The 20,736-nt window shown below is 34.9% G+C and overlaps 2 protein-coding genes across 2 annotated transcripts; both read left to right on the forward strand.

Annotated features, from left to right (window-relative positions):
• The first annotated feature begins 703 nt into the window (after positions 1-703).
• LOC131595204 (ABC transporter C family member 14-like) lies at positions 704-6,974 on the forward strand. Its single transcript, XM_058867500.1, has 11 exons — positions 704-2,915; positions 3,153-3,473; positions 3,569-3,655; positions 3,743-4,369; positions 4,464-4,628; positions 4,708-5,002; positions 5,560-5,774; positions 5,858-6,163; positions 6,261-6,324; positions 6,424-6,663; positions 6,793-6,974. The coding sequence occupies exons 1-11, from the start codon at positions 822-824 to the stop codon at positions 6,885-6,887; spliced, it is 4,509 nt and encodes a 1,502-aa protein (XP_058723483.1). The 5' UTR covers positions 704-821; the 3' UTR covers positions 6,888-6,974.
• Positions 6,975-12,377: 5,403 nt separating this feature from the next.
• On the forward strand, positions 12,378-18,872 carry LOC131595205 (ubiquitin-like-specific protease ESD4). The gene is made up of 9 exons (XM_058867501.1): positions 12,378-13,350; positions 14,328-14,404; positions 14,487-14,580; positions 14,712-14,810; positions 16,221-16,313; positions 16,408-16,527; positions 16,663-16,766; positions 17,808-17,880; positions 18,292-18,872. Exons 1-9 carry the CDS (start codon positions 12,619-12,621, stop codon positions 18,352-18,354), a joined length of 1,455 nt encoding a protein of 484 aa, XP_058723484.1. The 5' UTR covers positions 12,378-12,618; the 3' UTR covers positions 18,355-18,872.
• The last annotated feature ends 1,864 nt before the right edge of the window (positions 18,873-20,736 follow it).

Below are 20,736 nucleotides of genomic sequence, written 5' to 3' on the forward strand. Positions count from 1 at the left end.
TTTGCATTGATACGTCTTAAAAAAATAATTTCATGATTCATTAAGATGACTCTTCCCCGGGGGTGCAGTTACCGTGCATAATAAAAATCTATGCATTGTGTATAGATTATTATGGACCCTTGGATCATTAGATCAAATTCTAAAGATCAATTGTTATTACTCAATACTCAACACTCACTACTCAAAACTCAATACTCACCACTCAATACTCAATACTCAATACTGGATTAAAAACATGATCCAATAGCTTAGATTGACTTATGCATGGTGCATAAGGAAAATCCTTATGCATATTAGCCAATGCCTTCCCCGGGTAGGCTAAAAATGTGCTTAACCCCCGTTTGGTGTATTGGCAAACAAGTGCCCAACATTATAGGTAGAATAAGAGGACATGTCATAGAGATGAATTTCGTGATTCATATAAATGTTTTCTAAATCTTTCAATAGGATTCTAAAACTACAACCATTCGATCTACCAACTACCCAAAAATGCAAAAAGATCAAGATACTAACATTGATTCTATTCTGGAAAAAAACACAAATGAAGGCCCCACACATTTAAATGTCATTAAAAATTCATGTGGAGTACTATGATAGTAGTTAAGTGTAGTTGTGTTCAAATTGATACCAGTCAATTGAATGACACCAACGTTAGTATACTTGACAATTTTCAAAATAAATTGAAATAAACTTATGTCAATTCATATCCCAACAAAAAGTAAATCTTTTCTTTCTTTTATAAACACTCAAACACAGAGACCATACATTCCATAATACACAGACACATTTGCATATGTATTTTCTAACATAATCTTTTAACCATGTCTTCTTCTTATTCATGGCTAACTTCTCCTTCATGCACCCTTTGGCCTATAGATTCATCTTCCTCTACACCAAACCTCATACTTCAATGGTTAACCTTTCTTTTTCTATCTCCATGTCCTCAAAGACTTCTTCTTTCTGCTCTTGATTTCTTGTTTTTGCTCTTTCTCTTAGCTTTTGCAGCTCACAAATTCTACTCAAGGTTCAACTCAGCTTCCAACTCTACCTCCTCAATCACAAAACCACTTCTGCAGGAGAAAGATTCTGACTATAGAATCACATTTTTGTTCAAACTACCTTTGTTGGTAACTATCCTTTTGGCTATAACTTACACTGTTCTAGGAGTTTTGGCTTTTACTCAAACCAATAACTTTGCTTCATGGAAACAAATAGAAGCGCTTTTTCGGTTGTTTCAAGCAGTAGTCAACATAGTGATAGTGGTTCTAATGATACATGAGAAAAAGTTCAAATCTTTCAAACACCCTTTATCACTAAGAATCTATTGGGTAGCAAACTTTGTGATTGCTGCTTTGTTTGCTGCTTCAGCTATTGTTCGGTTTGTAACTTTAGGTGAAGAAAAATTGGAACTTAGTTTGAGAATAGATGACATATTCTCACTGGTTAACCTTCCATTATCTGTGTTCTTTTTTGTGATATCCATAAAAGGGTCATCAGGGATTCAAGTGATAAGAATATCCGATGAAGTAGCGATATATCCATTGAATTCGAGGGATAGAACTTTGAGTCCTTATGCTAGTTCTTCAATTTTATCCAAATCAGTTTGGTTATGGATAAACCCTTTACTTAATAAAGGTTACAAAACACCCCTTAACCTAGAAGATGTTCCCTCACTTCCTCTTGAGTGTAGAGCAGAAAAAATGTCTGAACTTTTTCAAAACAATTGGCCAAAAGCAGATGAAAACAGTAAGCATCCTGTTGGACTAACCCTTGTCAGGTGTTTCTGGAAACACGTAGCTTTCACTGCTTTCCTTGCATTCATTAAGCTTTGTCTTATATATGTTGGTCCATTGTTGATTCAGAGTTTTATTGAGTTCACATCGAGGAAAGATAGCACTGCTGGTGAAGGTATTGTTTTGATATTGATCCTTTTTGTAGCAAAATCAGTTGAAGTACTTAGTGCCCATCAATACAACTTCCAATGTCAGAAACTCGGTATGCTTATTCGCTCAAGCATAATCACTTCGGTTTACAAAAAGGGTTTAAGATTGTCGAGTTCTTCAAGACAAACTCATGGAACAGGACAAATTGTGAATCATATGGCTGTTGATGCTCAACAACTCTCAGATATGATGATGCAGTTACATCCTATATGGTTGATGCCATTGCAAGTTACTGCTGCACTGGTTCTTATATATAGCTATATTGGTGTATCTGCTGTTGCAGCATTTCTTGGATCTGCGGTAGTTTTTTTCTTCACGACATATCGAACTAAGAGTAGTAATGGTTTCCAGTTTCAGATAATGACGAGCCGCGATTTGAGACTGAAGGCGACAAATGAATTGCTTAACAATATGCGTGTGATTAAGTTTCAAGCGTGGGAAGAGTATTTCGGTAACAAAATTCGAAAGTTTCGTGAAGCCGAGCATGGATGGATTGGGAAGTTCTTGTACAATTTTGCTGTTAACTATGGAGTATTGTCTGCTGCACCATTAGTTGTAACTGTTCTTACCTTTGGAACTGCAACTTTTATTGGAATTCCTTTGAATCCCGGCACTGTTTTCACAATAACTTCGATTATCCAGATACTTCAAGAGCCTTTGAGGAGTTTTCCTCAGGCTCTTATGATGGTTTCTCAAGCAATAATATCTTTAGCGAGGTTGGATGAGTTCATGATGAGCAGGGAAATGGATGAGAATGCAGTGCAAAAAGTGGAGAATTGTGATGGTGATATAGCTGTGGAGATAAAAGATGGGAAATTCTCGTGGGATGATAACGATGAGAATGATGCTTTAAGAGTTGAAGAGTTGGAAATTAAGAAAGGAAATCATGCTGCTGTTGTAGGAACTGTTGGTTCAGGCAAGTCTTCATTATTGGCTTCTTTGTTGGGAGAAATGTTCAAGATCTCAGGAAAGGTACATATGTTTGCTTTGAACTCTTCTAGTTTCTTTATTTTCTTGCACTTCAAGTTATTTGCTTCTTCTTGCAAAGAAGAATAGTATTTTGGTTCATCATGATTGGAAATTGTTATTAAAAACTTAAATTGCTCACCAAACATTATCTGCAACAGTATACGATTGATCTGTGAATGTTTTGAGTACGTCTACTTTAAATGTTTATCATTTGTCATTATTACTTATAAAATCTTACAGGTTAGAGTTTGTGGGACAACAGCGTATGTAGCACAAACATCGTGGATTCAGAACGCAACCATCAAAGAAAACATATTGTTTGGTTTACCAATGAACATGGACAAGTACAGGGAAACTTTAAGAGTGTGCTGCCTTGAGAAGGATCTTGAAATGATGGAAGATGGTGATGAGACCGAGATTGGAGAGCGCGGAATAAACCTTAGCGGCGGTCAGAAACAACGCATACAGCTTGCTAGAGCTGTATATCAGGACACTGACATCTATCTCCTTGATGATGTATTCAGTGCTGTTGATGCTCAAACAGGATCTTTTATTTTTAAGGTAAGCACAAAGCTAAAATTTCTAGTTTAGTTATATAATGTTTCTCAGAATAGATTTCTAATACAAATCACAAGTGATTCTCCATGCTTTTGCAGGAATGTATCATGGGAACTCTGAAAGATAAGACTGTTTTACTTGTAACCCATCAAGTTGATTTCTTGCATAATGTTGACTCTATAATGGTATGTATATGTTCACAAGTCCCTTAAATGTTTGACTTTTTCTTGCATAGCATCTATTATTCTAACATTTTGACACCAACTTTAAAGGTGATGCGTGATGGGAGAGTAGTGCAAAGTGGAAAGTATGATGATCTTCTCAAAGCAGGACTAGATTTTGGTGCACTTGTAGCAGCTCACGAATCCTCAATGGAAATAGCAGAAACGGGAGACAAAACTAGTGATGATTCAGCTGAATCTCCAAAACTTGCTCGCATTGCATCGAAAGAAAAAGAAAGCGGCGGTGAAAAGCAGTCTTCTCAAGATCAATCCAAGTCTGATAATAAAACTGCAGCAAAGCTCATTGAAGATGAGGGGAGAGAAACTGGACATGTTAGCCTTAAAGTATACAAACAATATTTCACAGAAGCATTTGGATGGTGGGGAATAGCACTTGTAGTAGCAATGTCAGCGGGGTGGGTGTTGTCATTTTTGGCTTGTGACTATTGGTTAGCAATTGCTACGTCAGATGGTTCTGGCATTTCTTCAGTTACTTTCATTTCCGTCTATGCTGCTATAGCTGTTGTTGCATGCATAGTTGTTATAGTAAGAGCTTTCTTGTATACGTATTTGGGTTTAAAGACATCTCAAAGCTTCTTCGTTGGAATGCTTCAAAGTATCCTTCATGCACCAATGTCATTCTTTGATACCACTCCTTCTGGCAGAATTTTGAGTCGTGTGAGTTTCGTTCAATAACCCTTTTAATATTTGGTTTATGCTCTAGTAGTAATGTTTGAACTTACTAACTCTACTCTTGTAATGAATTATTTAGGTATCTACTGATATACTGTGGGTGGATATAACAATTCCAATGTTTGCAAACTTTGTAATGATAGCCTACTTAACATTACTTAGTATCCTCATTGTCACATGCCAGAATTCTTGGGAGACTGTCTTTCTCTTAATTCCACTGGTCTGGCTCTACAACTGGTATAGGGTATGATATACCTACTCCTATAGTAATATTATCTTGCAAATTGGTCCTATTCTGTTGCTTACATTGTTTTGGTTTGCAGAAATATTATCTTGCAACTTCTAGGGAACTGACTCGTCTTGATTCAATCACAAAAGCTCCAGTGATTCATCACTTTTCAGAGACCCTTTCTGGTGTTATGACAATACGTAGCTTAAGAAAACAGAATGCATTTTCTCAGGAAAATATTGACAGGGTGAATGCAAGTCTAAGAATGGATTTCCATAACAATGGTGCAAATGAATGGCTTGGGTTTCGCTTGGACTACATGGCAGTGGTTTTCCTTTGTATTGCCACCTTTTTTATGATCTTTTTGCCAAGTGCGATTGTTAAACCAGGTACAATCATTTTCACCATCTTTTCGTTTAACAACCATCATAGCCAATCAGTATTTTACACCAAATTCTTAAAATGCCACTGCGGTAATCGTTGCAGTTGGTTCTTGACTACAAGATTTTCCAACCGATCTCAGAAATACAAAACCGGCTTGTAAGATGAGGGTTGTCTAAGCTTTATAAACACTACACAAACCATATCTCTAAGCAAGATGTGACTCAATCCACCCCTTCAAACCAACACAATTAATGCAAGCCAAATGATTGATAGGCGGAATTTCCAACATAAACTCAAATAAGTCAATCGAAACATAAACCCTAAATAATGAATTTTGTAGTATAGAATCATTTATATATTAACTTGATCTCATTATAACTATAGTATTTATATATATATATATATATATATATATATATATATATATATATATATATATATATATATATATATATATATATATATATATATATATATATATATATATATATATATATATATATATATATATATATATATATATATAAAAGATGTTTTGCTAACAGAAAATATAATTTTGCAGAATATGTTGGTATGTCTCTATCCTATGGCCTGGCTCTGAGTGGTCTTTTGTCATTTGCCATATATATGAGTTGCAATGTTGAGAACAAAATGGTTTCGGTTGAGAGGATAAAACAGTTTACCAACCTCCCATCAGAAGCTCCATGGAAAATAGCTGACAAGTCTGTTCCTCAGAATTGGCCTAGTCATGGAACTATAGAGTTAAATAATTTACAGGTATATATTGTAATCAGAATGGCCAAGTAAACAAATATTATTTGCAAGATTAGACGATTGAATATATTAAATGGTGTGAACAGGTTCGGTACAGGCCAAATACTCCTCTAGTTCTTAAGGGAGTCTCTCTAACCATTCAAGGTGGAGAAAAAGTTGGTGTTGTTGGCCGTACTGGAAGTGGAAAATCAACACTCATTCAAGTTTTATTTAGGATGATTGAGCCTTCCGCTGGGAATATAATCATCGATGGTATCAACATTTCGACTGTTGGCCTTCATGATTTGAGGTCGCGTTTTGGAATTATTCCGCAAGATCCTGTCCTCTTTCAAGGAACAGTTAGAACCAACATTGACCCTCTTGGATTGTATTCCGAAGATGAAATTTGGAAGGTATAAATATAAATATATATTTCATGTCTGAGGGAACTTCAGTTAATAATTTTAGCTTGTCATAACTAATAACTTGTGTTTATTTTTGTTGGTGCAGAGTCTTGAGCGGTGCCAATTGAAAGATGTGGTAGCTGCAAAACCAGAGAAACTTGAGGCTTTAGGTGATCATAATTACAGTCTTCTTCTAAATCTCAATTTTGAATAGTTTAATGGAATGTGATTAGAAAATGTGAGCTGAAATATGTATACTATTTTGTTAGTGGTTGATGGTGGAGACAACTGGAGTGTTGGACAAAGGCAACTTCTATGCTTGGGAAGGATCATGCTAAAACGCAGCAGAATACTATTCATGGATGAAGCGACAGCGTCGGTTGATTCACAAACGGATGCAGTAATACAAAAGATCATCAGAGAAGATTTTGCAGATCGTACAATAATTAGCATTGCTCACAGAATACCAACGGTTATGGATTGTGACAAGGTTTTGGTCATAGACGCAGGTATGTATTTTATGTTAGTGTTGTGTTACAATGTCTGTGTCCAATGCTGAACACTTCTTCAATATGTAGTGTCGGAACTAGGTCGTTAGATTGGTTTACTAATGAATTTGTGGAATATTTTTATGGCAGGTTTTGCGAAGGAATATGAGAAACCATCGCGTTTGCTTGAAAGGGCTTCACTTTTTGCAGCATTGGTTAAAGAGTACTCTAACAGATCAACTTAGTTGTTTTTTTTCCATTATTATGAAACTTCTATCTTTTTGTAGTTGTATAATTTGAGTATGATAATATTGCAAGAGAGAATTATTTCATTGATAATATTTTAATTAGTAAACGTTCAATTGTTTACTATCAATGTGTGTTTTACAAGTTAAATACAGAGGGAATGAAGACAATTCAAAATAATAAATAAATAAATACAGAAAAAGAAGAAAGCAATATTAACCTGCTCTGTTCTAATGAAAGAAGAAGTTGGTTAAAAGCAGATTTTGACGATACGGCGATTAATTGCGATGGTGTCATTGCCGTTCTGTTCCACAAAATTAAAAGTAGTGAGAACGACGGAAAAGGTACCTAGCTAGACAGATGGGTGAACTTTTTATTTAAAAGTAGGTATCTACTATTCTACAAGTTTGGTAAAGTCACCTAAATGAGTTAATTGAGTTGTCAAAAACAACCTAAATGTATCTTCGGACGCTCTTCGTTCAAATATGCGTCTGAAGCTTTTTACCTTCCTCACTTACTCAAACTCTCTCCAAAACTCATTTTATCAAACTCTCTCAAACTACATTTTCTCAAACTCTGGCAAACATCATCAATCAACTTCAAATATCCAACTTCAAGTAACATCATACTACAACAACAAGCAACTTTAAGACACTATATGTAAGTTTTTTTTTTCCTATATCGGGTTTATGTATTAATATGTAGAAGTTGGTGTTTAGGCTATGAAATTGAATGATTTGACATGTTTGATATTTAATACTTGATTAGAAACTAGTTAGATAGGTAGTTTTTACGACCAATGCATTGTTTTTATGATTAGAAACTACCATTGACGGTGTTTATAGTTGCAGGAAATTTCGGAGATGCATCTCAAGAATTTTGCAACGTTTGTCCAAAAATCGGAGATGCATCTCTGTATTAGTCTGTTTGTAAAGTTTTGTCTTTTTAGTACATAACTCATTGTGTAACACTTGTCCTGTCTAATTACAAAAATTATGGCTGATACACACGACAGGGTTACATAACATACATCCGTTCAGAGGAAAAAAGTCAACCATCGCAAGCTCATGTTACTTCTAGTTTGGTTGATGCAAATGCACCAGGTTTCAGGCTCATGTATCTTCGCCTTCTTCTTCTTCTTCTTCTCCCTCCTCTTCCCGTAGTAGTCGAGGGTCCCCTCCTCACACATCCCGACCTACATCTTTCTGTAGACGATTCAGTTCACCTATTTAGACACCTGAGACAACAGAGGTACCCGAGTCACCGAAGTACCTCCGACACTAGAGGCACTTGAGGCATCCCAGGCCCAAGAGACAACATTTTCCCATAGAAGACTCGGTTCACCTATTCAGGCACCCGAGACAATAGAGGTACCTAAGTCACTAGAGGTACCTCAGACACTAGAGGCACCTGAGGCATCCTAGGCCCAGGAGACAACATCGGCCCTCGAGACATCCTAGGCCAAGGAAGCAGCAGAGGCACCTTAGGGGTTTGGAAGAGACTCGTCAAACTTACCATGTTGCTAGACATATCTGAGATGGAGAGGTGAAATTTAGTTGGATTCATTCTTTTGAACCTATGTTGTAATATTAAATTATGTTTGTTGGATTCATTCTTATGAAATTATGTATGCATGAACGTGAACCTCTAAAAATTATCAACCATATGCAGAAGATTATTGGCCTGCCTTAGCCTAATGAACCATGGTTTCAGGAAGTTTTGCAGATATCAGGGATGCGTGACTTGTACAAGACCGATTATGTTACAATTAACCATGATATGCTTAATGCGCCTGTAGAGAGATATGACATAGAGATGTCATTAGGGGTGCTCGCGGTGCGGTTTGGGCGGTTTTGACGAAAAAAATCATCCGAACCGCAAGAGAAAAAATAGTGCGGTTTGGTTTGGTTCGGTTGGCTTTTAAAAAAAATCCGAACCAAACCAAACTAATGCGGTTTGGTTCGGCTCGGTTGGTTCGGTTTTTTACAAATATTTTATTGAGTCATACATACACATATAGATGACAATATAATTTTGTATTTAGACATTCATACACTATCAAATAACAACAAAACTCGTCATATTTTGACAACAATTTTCCATTTAATATGTAAAAATTAAATTAGACAAAAGTGGAATATTAAACATAAAATAATAGCATAAAATAATATAAAAATTATTATAATGAAACAAAAAATTGAAGAGACGAAAGATTAGTGAAGGTGAAAAAGAAAAAAAAGTGTTGAGAGATTAGATAAGAAGATGCGCGATAAAAATGAAACTAAAATACAGAACATTTATATAAAAATGAGAAGTTGAAAAAGAAAGAATATAAGAGAGTACAGAGACTATAGAAGAAGAGAGAAGATGTATGTGGCAAAGAAGGTGCGATAATGTTATTAGAGATTTGAGAAGATCAAGACTGAAATTATGTGTAAGAATGAGAAAATTGTTCATAATCATAAGGCTAATGTATAATAGGTTTAAGTTTGGGTTGGATGTGAGTTAAGTAAATTTTATGTTGTAACATAATGCGGTTTGATTCGGTTTGGTTCGGTTTACAAAATACAAACCGCAAACCGAACCGAACCATGCGGTTTTGTTAAAAAATGACCCAAACTAATCCGAACCAAATGCGGCTTTTTGCGGTTTCGGTTTGGTTTGGTTTGGTTTGGTTTGGTTTGAGGTTTTCTATTGGGTTGGTTTGGTTTTGAGCACCCCTAGATGTCATCATTTCATCTACCACGTGGTAAGATGTCTATCACACTAGACGATATCTCGTGTCTGCTGCATCTTTTGGCTAGGGGGAACTTTTAGATCATGGGAAGATTACCAAATACGAGGGGTTGGAGTTGATGGTCGACCTTTTAGGAGTTCACCTAGAGGCTGCCATGGAGAAGTTTGAATTCACCCGAAGGGATCATGCTAGGTTTAGCTTCTTAAATAAAGTGTTTACGTATGAGCTAAGAGAAGAGCACTAGTGATGATGAGCAAGTAAGACAATATAAAGTGTATGTTATACAAGAGCATACATGTTGTATTTGGTTGGCACTTCCATTTTTTTGGACAAGAGTGTCACTTACGTGGATGTCATCTATCTACAGTACTTAGAAGACTTTGAGTGGATCCATGAGTACAATTGGGGGACCGCTTGTTTGGTCTACTTGTACTCTAAGTTATCTGAAGGTTATATGTGGAAGATGAAGCAGGTGACAAGCAATATCACACTTTTAACGGAAACATTTCTTGGTATTTTAGTGCTTGTGTTTTATTAAATTATTGCAACGCCATTACTAACTAATGATTCATGTGTTCCAACACTTTTCAGGCTTGGATCCTCAAGCACTTCCCATGCATCTCCGGCGGTCATGTCTACCGACTTATATTGAGGACATGTCGTGTGCTTCTGCATTCTCCCAACTCAAAGGGAACCAAGCGACAAAGTCGTTCAGAGTGTACATTGACAACTTGGTAGTAGATGATATACACTTCCATTCTTACATCGATCACCGTGAGACGATTCCATTTGATGCCATAGTCTTATACTTGGGATGATTGGCTTGTGGGTCACGTCTGACGTCTCCTTATCTGCCTGAGTGCATCATGCGTTAGTTTGGCTATATGTTGAAAAAGACAATTGATTAGAAATAAGGTTAATAAAATATTTGGAAATATGAAAAGTTACTAAAGAGCATTAAATGCAAGAAATGAAGTGATTTGGAAAACAAATTTGTGCTTGTATTTCCAGCATTTTCACATGATGTAGCAAAGTAAGAGTTGGAGAATGGAAAAGCTATACACGTGGCGCATTCTGGAAGCAGAAGAATATAATGGGATTTTCCAAAACATCTAATATTCTTATATGATAGATATCACTCTTTCAAACAACACAAAAGTCACTTCTAGTGGGCTTGATGAAAGAAATGGCAGGGCCCTCTCAAATTTATATGCACCCGCCAATTGAATTGGCTGGCCTTCCCGACTTTATTTCTTCTATTTTAACATATCTTATCAATTTTATTTTACTTAAATTAATAAATAATTATTCATCATAAATTGAATTAAAAAAAATAAAAATTAATGGTAGAAAATTAATATATATATATATATATATATATATATATATATATATATATATATATATATATTAATATTTTAGGTTAATTAAATTATTAAATTAAATAATAATTGTTTTTTAAATTAATTAAAAAAAATAACTTTTGACATCAAAAGTACAAGCTCCGCCATTGCCATTTGCAGTTAAATTTTATATTATTAGGCACATGTTCAATATTTTATTGGCGGTTGATTTGATTTTTTCTATAATGGACTAGCTAATTGTATCGACAGATCCATGTGGAAAATTTTATATAAATAAAGGTGTGTTATGAATATTTTTGCATACCTCATCCCCTTTTCTTCTCAGTTTTTTTTCTTCATTAATTCTAACACGAGTGTTAGTGGAACCATCTTTTTACGACGAACAAACCTCTTCTAAAAATAGAGTTTGAACTCTATTGCGATTTTGAGCTAGTAAAGGCGTGTCAAAACTATTGGTTAAGGGGAGAGTTAAATGTAGGGGAACAAATGGTTTGAAGAATAGATAAAATTGTTTCGTACATATCAATCAGGATAATAACGATGATATTTAATGCTTTCAGAATCGAGTAAAAAATAATATAGATGTGTCAAAAGATATGTTGACTATCGTTGTAAATGGTGGAGATGAAACTGTTTTGATTTGTGCAATGTATTAAGTTATCACAACCGCGTCAACCATTAAGTTATCACAACCGCGTCAACCATACACAGTGCATGCAAGAGTATATGCAAGAGTATATGCCTACTCTGCAATCTCAATAGTCAATCGACCATAATTATGGATCAGATTTTAAATAAAAAGGTGGTGGCCGGGACGAGAATCATAAGAATCACCTACAACGTCAATAACTGAAATAATTACTTAATTGATTGAAACACCAATACCCACGAAAAACTAAAGACTCTTTTTTTTCTCGGTTAAAACTTCCCACATTTATAAATATATTATTTTCTATTAATATTTTCGAAAATATAAAGGATAAATACATAATTTGTAATGTCTTAAACTTCAATCCCCCTGTTTGAATTTTTTTCAAAAATTAATAATTTTGTAACTAAATTGGTACCAAAAACTCAAGAGAAATACTTGCATGGAGACGAACCTAAATCCAATTTTTTAGGCACAACCAATGAAAAGAGAGAGAATATAAATTTATTTAATATTAATCTCGTTTTTAATTGGCATCATGGGGTGGTTGAGATAAAAGGGGAGAGAGACAATTTAATTTTTAATTTTTAATTAATAAAAAAAATATGATTGGTTGTGTGTAAGTACAGGTGGTATGGTTGTGTCCATGTAAGTATTTTCCAAAACTCAAAGACCTCAAATATTTTCACTACTTTATTTTAAAATTAAAATTAGTAGCATGCCCTCTCTTTCAAATCATAAAAAGAAAAAAAGTAACAACAAATCTAAATTCCATTCCCCCCTGACACGGCAAAATTACCGTCTTTCAGAAACTCTCAACTCACACAGACAACAATTTCCGTGAATTTAAACACCACATAGAAAATCACTACACTTTCTATAGTACTAATCAAAATCAAATCCTCGCGAAAACCCAAAACCCTAAATCCCCAAATTGATTTTCTGGACATGCTCGTTGTCGAAACACTTGGTTTCGATCAATGGGTGTGACGACTAGCAACCGCAAACGCTCTGAAGAATGCATGTCCGTCAACCACAATCTCAATCTCAATCACACAATCTCTTCTTCATCTTCAGATTACCGCAGGAAGCGACTCAAATTCTCCTCCGAAACAACGCGAATCGTTTCGACCTCATACGCCGTCGTTTCGAGGATTTCTCGGTACCCGGATATCAAGCCTCCGTTTGTCCGTGAAGTTCACGCGCCGTGCAGGCCTAAAAAATTCGACCTTGCCAGAAAGGTATCGAGCTTCGGCGCCGGAGAAGATATCATGGGGAATTTCCTGGTGAGGAATTATGAAAAGGCGAAGCGTGTTGCGTTGGAGGAATGTAGGTTGGTGTCTCAGAGGGAGAAGGTGGTGATTGATTTGGATGAAGAGAGTGGCGGGAGGGAGGTTTTAGATGATTCTGATATGATGGAAGTGATTCAAGTTGATGATTCCAAGGCTAAGGTTGATGGTTTGGAGGGTAAGGGTAAGGTGGTTGAAATTGGTGTTCAGCGGAGGTTAGCATCGTCGCCGGATTCGGCTTTGACTAATGCTATTGTGAACTTGGAGGAGCATGATCTTTCGAGTGTTCAGGTTTATAAGAAGTTGCTTGAGGGTGTTCAGAGAAGAACGGACACGATTCAGAGTCTGAATTTTCAAATTGAGCTGAATGAGAAGCGTAGGGAGACGTTTCAGTTGTTGCGTCCTAAGAAGGAATTGGTTGAGGTGATTGCTGCTTTTTTAACTGATATTTTTTTGTTCGATTGGTTTTTCGTGCCCTTGTTTCTTTGTATAATTGAGTAGTAGTAGTAATGCGCTATTTTCTTAGTTTGTATTGAAGTTTAAGGTGAATGTTGTCTATGTGAGGCAGTGTAGTCAATTGCGGCTAATAGCGGCTCCATCCCGCTATAGAGGAGTGAACGGCTATGAGAAGCACCTTAGCGGTGCAGTACACTATAGCGGCTGCTATATCGGTGCAGTACGCTATGTCTGGCTCGCTATCCTTTACCCTCTTAAAGTCCGAAATTACCCCTTAAATTTACAACTTTTTAACGATAATTTTTGCCTTTTCTATCAAATTTGAGTTGAGATTCAACATTAACCTTCCTTCTTAGTCGTTTATGCACTTCAAGAGTCACGTGTGCTTTGATTTATGAATATTTTATAAGTTGAGTTATTTGTTTAAATTTAGATTAAATATATGTTTATAATTATTATATGTAATTTGTCCAAAAAATGATCAAATAGAGCAGTCATCTCGCTGTACACTATCCCGCTATCGCATTTTTAGGGTTGGCCGCTCCGCGCCGCTATCTTGGAATGACTTCTCTGATGTGAGGTAGATTTTAAAATTGTGGTAACAGTGCTATTATATAGCAATCTTGATACTGCGGAATAGATTTTACTGATGAACCCCAATTATGGTTTAGTCACGGCTGGCCGCAATTCAATACTATTCTAATGAGTAGCAAGTGTTTGATGAAAAGGAAATTATTTATTATATCGAAAAAGCATGAATGAAAATACTCATTAAAGCTATAGGTAGCATCCTCAAAAAAAAGTTATAGGTAGCATTTAATAGTGTATTGGTAAGGATACTTATTGTCTAGACCCTAATTTTTATTGTTGGTACTCGACTCTTTGTGTGGATTGGTTTACTATGAATCTTATTGTGGTTTACTGAATGTTACTCTGATTTACAGGAAGTTCCGTTTGAGCCCTTTATCCCTCTAACGGATGATGAAGAACATGAGGTTTCTCGTGCGTTTTCGTCCAACCGGTATAATTTGATGTTTCAGCTATATGTTACTGAGAGAAGTGTTTAATCTGTATTTTAGCTCATTGAGGGTTTGGTTTTACAGGAAGAAGATATTGGTTGCTCACGAGAGTTCTAATATTGAGTTATCGGGAGAAAAGATTCGGTGCCTTCTCCCGGGTGCATGGTTAAATGATGAGGTGATCTTGTTTGTTCATTGTTTTTGGTTTCTCATTTTGCTGAATTACTGAAAAGAACTTTCGCTTATTATATCATGATCCTACATTGTTACAAAATTAAATATTGTGATTGATTTACCTTAATTGTGCAGGTGATAAATTTGTACCTTGAGTTGCTGAAAGAGAGGGAGCGGAGAGAACCAAAGAAGTTTCTGAAATGTCATTTTTTCAACACCTTTTTCTACAAAAAGGTAGGATACCTCTTCCCATAATTATTTAGTTTAGTGTTGGCTTAGAAAAAGAATTCTACCTTCAGATGGCTGCTATTGTTAAAGAAAAGGGAGCCATTTTCCTCTTCCTTGAGCATTATTTTCCTGAAGTCATTTTTAAACAGGAAATTTTTATCTCCGTATATGCCATTGCTCCAAAACCCTGTTATAGCTCATAGCTAACATAAAACATATATTTGTTCATGTACACATGGGGAATACTAACCTCCAAACCTTTGTGCATAATAGTTTAGCATCCTCTTTATTCCCAGTTAGACATTAATATGGTTTCTGACACAATAGTGATGATTATTTTGGTCAATTTCAAGTAACATACATTTGACTTCCTACAAATTTGTGTTCTTTCTTTCCTCTTATCTCCCTCTTTTAAACTCTTATTGGAAAAACCTTCACTGTTTTATTAACTAATGCCTGAAAATATACTTGGTGTTTGGCATTTGTTTTCTAATATTTCAATCAGCATATTCAGTGCCAACTATGCCACAAGGAATAGAAAAGGATTTCTTCATTCACCCAATCTATTTTTATCTTTTCGGATGTTGAAGTTTGTTCCTTTGACACTCTGCATCCTACACCTGAAACCGAACCTTGACAGAGAGCTTCCCATTCAATAGCTGCACTGCAGTAGCCCTGGCATTTAAAAAAAATGGAATTTTCATTATTTAGAACTCTTAAACTTCACCAAGTCATTATGATTACTTTAAAGAAGCGAAACCACCATTTTCATCACATCGCCTATCAGCCTGATATATCTAATTCCTTTTTAGATCTTTACGATCTCTAGAGTCTATAATGCCTCACTTTAGTTCAATATTGTTTCAAGAGGTTTGGTAACAAATTCTTTCCAACATGTCCTCTCAATGGGTGAAATTCTTGTGGCCCCCTGTTTAAAAATGGTCCCACATGAAACGATACTCACATGAATTTCACCCAATAGTAGAGGTAGTGTTGGAAAGAGTAAGCACTTTTCATATTGTTTCATTTGGCACAAGCATATCCTATAATTATTTTAAATGACAGGGAATGACATATCATAAGAGGATGTCTTTTGTGTGGGGAGTGTAAAATTAAATGTAAGAGGAGAAGGAAGGGCAAGCCAAGCTTCTATTAAGGGAGGGGGTTGTACTTTTCTCATTATGAACTTTTATAGAAATCAACATTATACACTACGTGATCATAAAATTCTATTTTTTTGAGTTTCGGCATACATGATTTACATGACATTATGCAAAATTAACTAATAGGTTTATTAAGTAATTTCTATATTAAGGTGTATTAGTGTGGGTGTTAATTCTTTTTTATATTTACTATCTGTAATTTAGTCATATTGGTCAGATATTGATTCTTTTTATTTTGAATGTGAATTGCCAGTTAATAAGTGGCAGGGATGGATATGATTACAAATCTGTCAGAAGATGGACGAGTCAAAGGAAATTGGGATACAACCTATTTGATTGTGATAAAGTAATTATGTTTGAACTTACTCATTTTTCTGTTTTTTTAGCCAATTTAAATGGTTTTTTCATTGACCATTTACCTGATTTGTTGTCATTACCAGATATTTGTGCCCATCCATCAAGAAATCCACTGGTGCCTGGCGGTTATCAATAAAAAAGATGCAAAATTCCAGTATCTTGACTCGTTGAAAGGAAAAGATAACCGTGTGCTAAAAGTGCTGGTAATTCTAGTATATGTAGTTTAATTGAGAATGTCATTTTCCAAGACGCATATTGCAGAATTTATTACATATGAAACAAAAGAATGATGTACAAGTTGTAAGATTTATCTAACGTTTTTCATTTGTGTTTCCCAGGCTAGATACTTGGTAGATGAAGTAAGGGACAAAACTGGGAAAGATATTGATGTAAGCACATGGGAGAAAGAGTTTGTGGATGACCTTCCTGAGCAGGAAAATGGGTGTGTATTCTGATCTTCTGCAAATCATGCTATATACTTATCATTTAGTTTAGAGAGCTTTTGCTTCATTCTCTTAAAATGAGATATTTGCAAAGAAAAATTGATTGCTTTACATTTTTAACTGAAACCTATCAGCATGTCTAATTTTTTAGAGAAAAAAATCTAACAAGTTTTTCTGAAGTGGTCTAAATCTTATCGACGTGTATTTTACAGGCTCTCATACTACCATTACATAACTAATATTTTTCTATTTTTCTTACAATTTTAAGTTAAAATTAAAATTTAGTGTTGATAACAAATATAGTTGCTTTAGGCTTTGTTTGTGAGTTGGATTTTGGAGGGGAGGGCTTAATCTTCATTTTAAATTAAGGGCACTATAAATGTTTTTAAAAATGAATTAAGCATGATTGAATTATTATATGATAATTTATCATGTTCTTTCAATTTTTTCAAAATATCAAAATATATACTTAGCCCTCAAAAACTCAATTCCCAAACATAGCTAAATGGCACCTAAAAAGTTGTTGTGTTATGATAACTATACCTTTTTGCATTGATCTTTTTGAACTTGCATCTCGATCTGTTTGACTCTGTCTATTATTGTTTGGATTAAAAGTTCCTTGGGACCCTAGTTTATTGAAGTTAGCAATCCGTAGTAGTTATTAGTTTTAACTTTTAAGACACAATTCTTGGTCACCTAAACGGCTAAACTTGATATTATTGCAATACTCTAAAGAATTATTTATTTGAGTAACTTATTTAATTAGGAAACTGAAAATTAACCATAAAATGGTTGCATTTGAGAAAAGTTTTTTGCTCTTAGTTTGTTTGAGATAACTTTTTTATCTGCTCTTTTCTTAGAAGAGCTTCTCTATTGTGTGCTTGGTAGGATTGAAAATGGAATGAATATAAATAAATATATCTTGACATTAGTAGTTTTGAATACCTTTTCAATTTTTATTCCTTGCATCATTGCTTCTCCAACTTTTCAGAATATATTTGCACGTTTATTTTCTAAAAATAAGTTTTGCCACTGCACAGGTTTGATTGCGGTGTATTTATGATCAAATATGCTGACTTTTATAGCAGAGGCTTGGGGCTATGTTTTAATCAGGTATGATATGAATCAATTTCACTTTATAGCTGGAAAATTTTGCATTTGATGTTTGTATATTGTTGAGGTATTTTCCTTTTCTCAAGTGTACAATTCAATAGCCATATTAGTTGAACTCAAGAGATGAAAATCAATTGCTCGAAATATTTAATATCAGAAACACTGCAACTGTTAATCCGTTCAAGTTTTTGGGGGCAAAATTTGACGCGACTTTATTTGCTAGAAATATATAATGCTTTATAATCTGTGGTCTTTGTAAATCGTGCATAGCAGGACCAAAATTAATCTAATACCATTGTTCCCTTGCTAGTTTAAAAGATACATATCATGAGACTGGAAAAGGAAATTTGTTTTGATGGATTACTATTTTTCTACATCTTGTCATAACTGAAATTCTCTTTCCATTTATAGGAACACATGTCTTACTTTCGGCGCAGGACAGCTAAAGAGGTATTGAGATTGAGAGCGGACTAAGCAAAGGAGTGACCATTCATCAAGATCTCAATCATTTGCTCCTCCGCCGTCAACATAGAATTTTTGGCAGTACTAGTTAATGGAGGATCCTCACTTTTGGCAATGTCGTAACAATTCATTCTGGAATTGAAGCTTTTGTTTTGCATGAAAGCTGAACTGACTACTCATGATCCCGGTGTCTAGGTACAGCGGACGGTAGCGTAGGTTGCAGTAGGTTGTATATACAGTATACACGAGTGGATTATTAGATGAGGTTGAGGTGTTGACTATATAAAGACGATATTGTTTCCTTGCCATTCTCTTTCTATTCAGTTTTGCATTGTTGGTTTTTAGAATGTAGTAATAGGTTTGCTCAGATAGCGTTTGTTATTGTCGTCGAAGAAATTGAGAGGAAAGAAAAGAATGGTGATTTCTCAGGGGATTATTATTGGGGCAGGCTCTACAATTTGAGCTTTGGTCAAAACTGATTTGAATAAATTAATGGAGACGAGATTTCACAATGTCTCATTATTCTATTATTTCAATGAATAGTTGTTATTATAATTGTTGTGATTGAACTGAAATTTGTTTTGTTAATTATAAACCGAAACAATAATATGCATAACTAATCTTCTAAAATTTTCCCTTCGAAAGATTATTTTAGGTGAGAGTAATCTTCTCCATAATTTAAGTTTGGCCTGTAAGGTAAAAAATTTAAGTGAGGACACTAACTTAGTCCGAAGATCAACTTATTTGTAGTTAGTATGTGTTGAATAATAAGAGTTTTGTTCATCTCAATGAAGAGATTTGGTCCAAGAAAGATGCAGAAGCATGAGTGGATTTTGAGAATTCTACTTGCCACCTCAAAAATTAACCCCAGTATCTCCCAAAGGATTGAAAAGACCAAAATATTCAACTAAAATTATTTATTTCATTTTTAAAAATATGCGGAGAGCATCGGGTTTTTTCAAATTTTAGGGCGATACCGGAAATTTGAACAATGTACTGGAAATTCTGCGAAAACAAGTAAGTTTCCGGTATTTTTATGAAATTTATGGTATTTTGTACCGGAAATTTTAAAATTTCCGATATTTTATAAATTTTTAAAAATACCGTAAATTTTAAAATTTTTGATATTTTGTCAAGTACCGGAAATTTTTAAATATTTGAAATTTCCGGTAGTTTATTTTTTTTTAAATTATATTTTTCTTATATTTTTATTTTTTTTCCAGTGAGGACAAGAGGCATGGATGATACAATTGCGGGTCGTCGATAGAGTCGAGACTCGTGCTCGGGCTGATGCTGATGAGGCTGGTACGTCAGTCTTACGTGTTGGGCGCATTTTGCTTCGACCGCCACCACCACCACCACCACCACCTCCTCCTCCTCCTCCTCCACCTCCCACTGGTGACCAGGACAGCCGCCTGCAGTACATCGCAGTTCACTTGGATAGTCTCATAGGTCTGGTGAACCCTGATGGTGAGGTCCACAGTATATTAGCTAGATTGGTTGATGTCCGTGGAGGACCTATGTAGATTTATTTTGTTATAATTGTATTATTTGTATATTTTGTACGAACATCTTATGTTTGAACATCTTTTTTATTGCATAATCTTTTTGGCCAGTACATGTTTCGAGTAGATAAAGAAAATAACATCAATAACAAACAAACATATTTAAAAAACATCAGATGACAAATAACAAATAACAAGTATAAAATTGACAATCATACCCTCCAAAAGTGTCGCTAAAATCTTAACCGTTTAAAAAACAAAAAAGTAAAACATACTGGAAATTTAGTTTATTTTAAATTTCCGGTATACCGGAAAGTTCAAAATTCCGGTATACCGGAAATTTAAAATAAACTAAATTTCCGGTATGTTGTACCAGAAATTTAAAATTAACTGAATTTCCGATATTTTAATTCTACCGGAAATTTTGAGGTGCATACTGGAAATTTACTTCGAAAATTCTCTATATTTCACATTTTTTAACAGGAATAAAATTGGAATAAAAAGATTTGGGGGGTAACAGGTACTACTTAGGGGGGGCAAGTTAATTTCTCGTTGGTTTTCTATCAGCTGGACCAGCACCCCCAATTAATGAAAAAGCACCGATAAATAGAGGTTTGGAAGAACAATCGGGATTGAGATGCAAGTCATCATGATGAAAAGTGCTCTTAAGATATTTTAGAATGATTTTGAATGCAGACCAACGACTTTCTAGAGGCTAGGATGGTAATTGGCATGATTTGTTCATAGAGAAACTGATTTCAAGTCTGGTGATGGTTAGATACTGTAATGCTCCAACTACTGACCTATTGTAGGTAGGTTCATTCAAATAATCAGATCCCATTTTGGTTAGTCTGAGATTTGCAATACCACTTATGTTTGTCTTGGCAAG

Source organism: Vicia villosa, linkage group LG4, assembly GCF_029867415.1.
Source record: "Vicia villosa cultivar HV-30 ecotype Madison, WI linkage group LG4, Vvil1.0, whole genome shotgun sequence".
Lineage (NCBI taxonomy): Eukaryota > Viridiplantae > Streptophyta > Magnoliopsida > Fabales > Fabaceae > Vicia > Vicia villosa.

Excerpts from the sequence above, each read along its gene's own strand:
- LOC131595204 (XM_058867500.1), top strand. The coding sequence starts at position 822 with ATGTCTTCTTCTTATTCATGGCTAACTTCTCCTTCATGCACCCTTTGG. Across the intron at positions 2,916-3,152 it reads TGTTCAAGATCTCAGGAAAG|GTTAGAGTTTGTGGGACAAC; the intron begins GTACATATGTTT and ends AAAATCTTACAG. Across the intron at positions 6,664-6,792 it reads GGTTTTGGTCATAGACGCAG|GTTTTGCGAAGGAATATGAG; the intron begins GTATGTATTTTA and ends TTTTTATGGCAG.
- LOC131595205 (XM_058867501.1), top strand. The coding sequence starts at position 12,619 with ATGGGTGTGACGACTAGCAACCGCAAACGCTCTGAAGAATGCATGTCC. Across the intron at positions 16,528-16,662 it reads ACCGTGTGCTAAAAGTGCTG|GCTAGATACTTGGTAGATGA; the intron begins GTAATTCTAGTA and ends TGTGTTTCCCAG. Across the intron at positions 17,881-18,291 it reads TGGGGCTATGTTTTAATCAG|GAACACATGTCTTACTTTCG; the intron begins GTATGATATGAA and ends TTCCATTTATAG.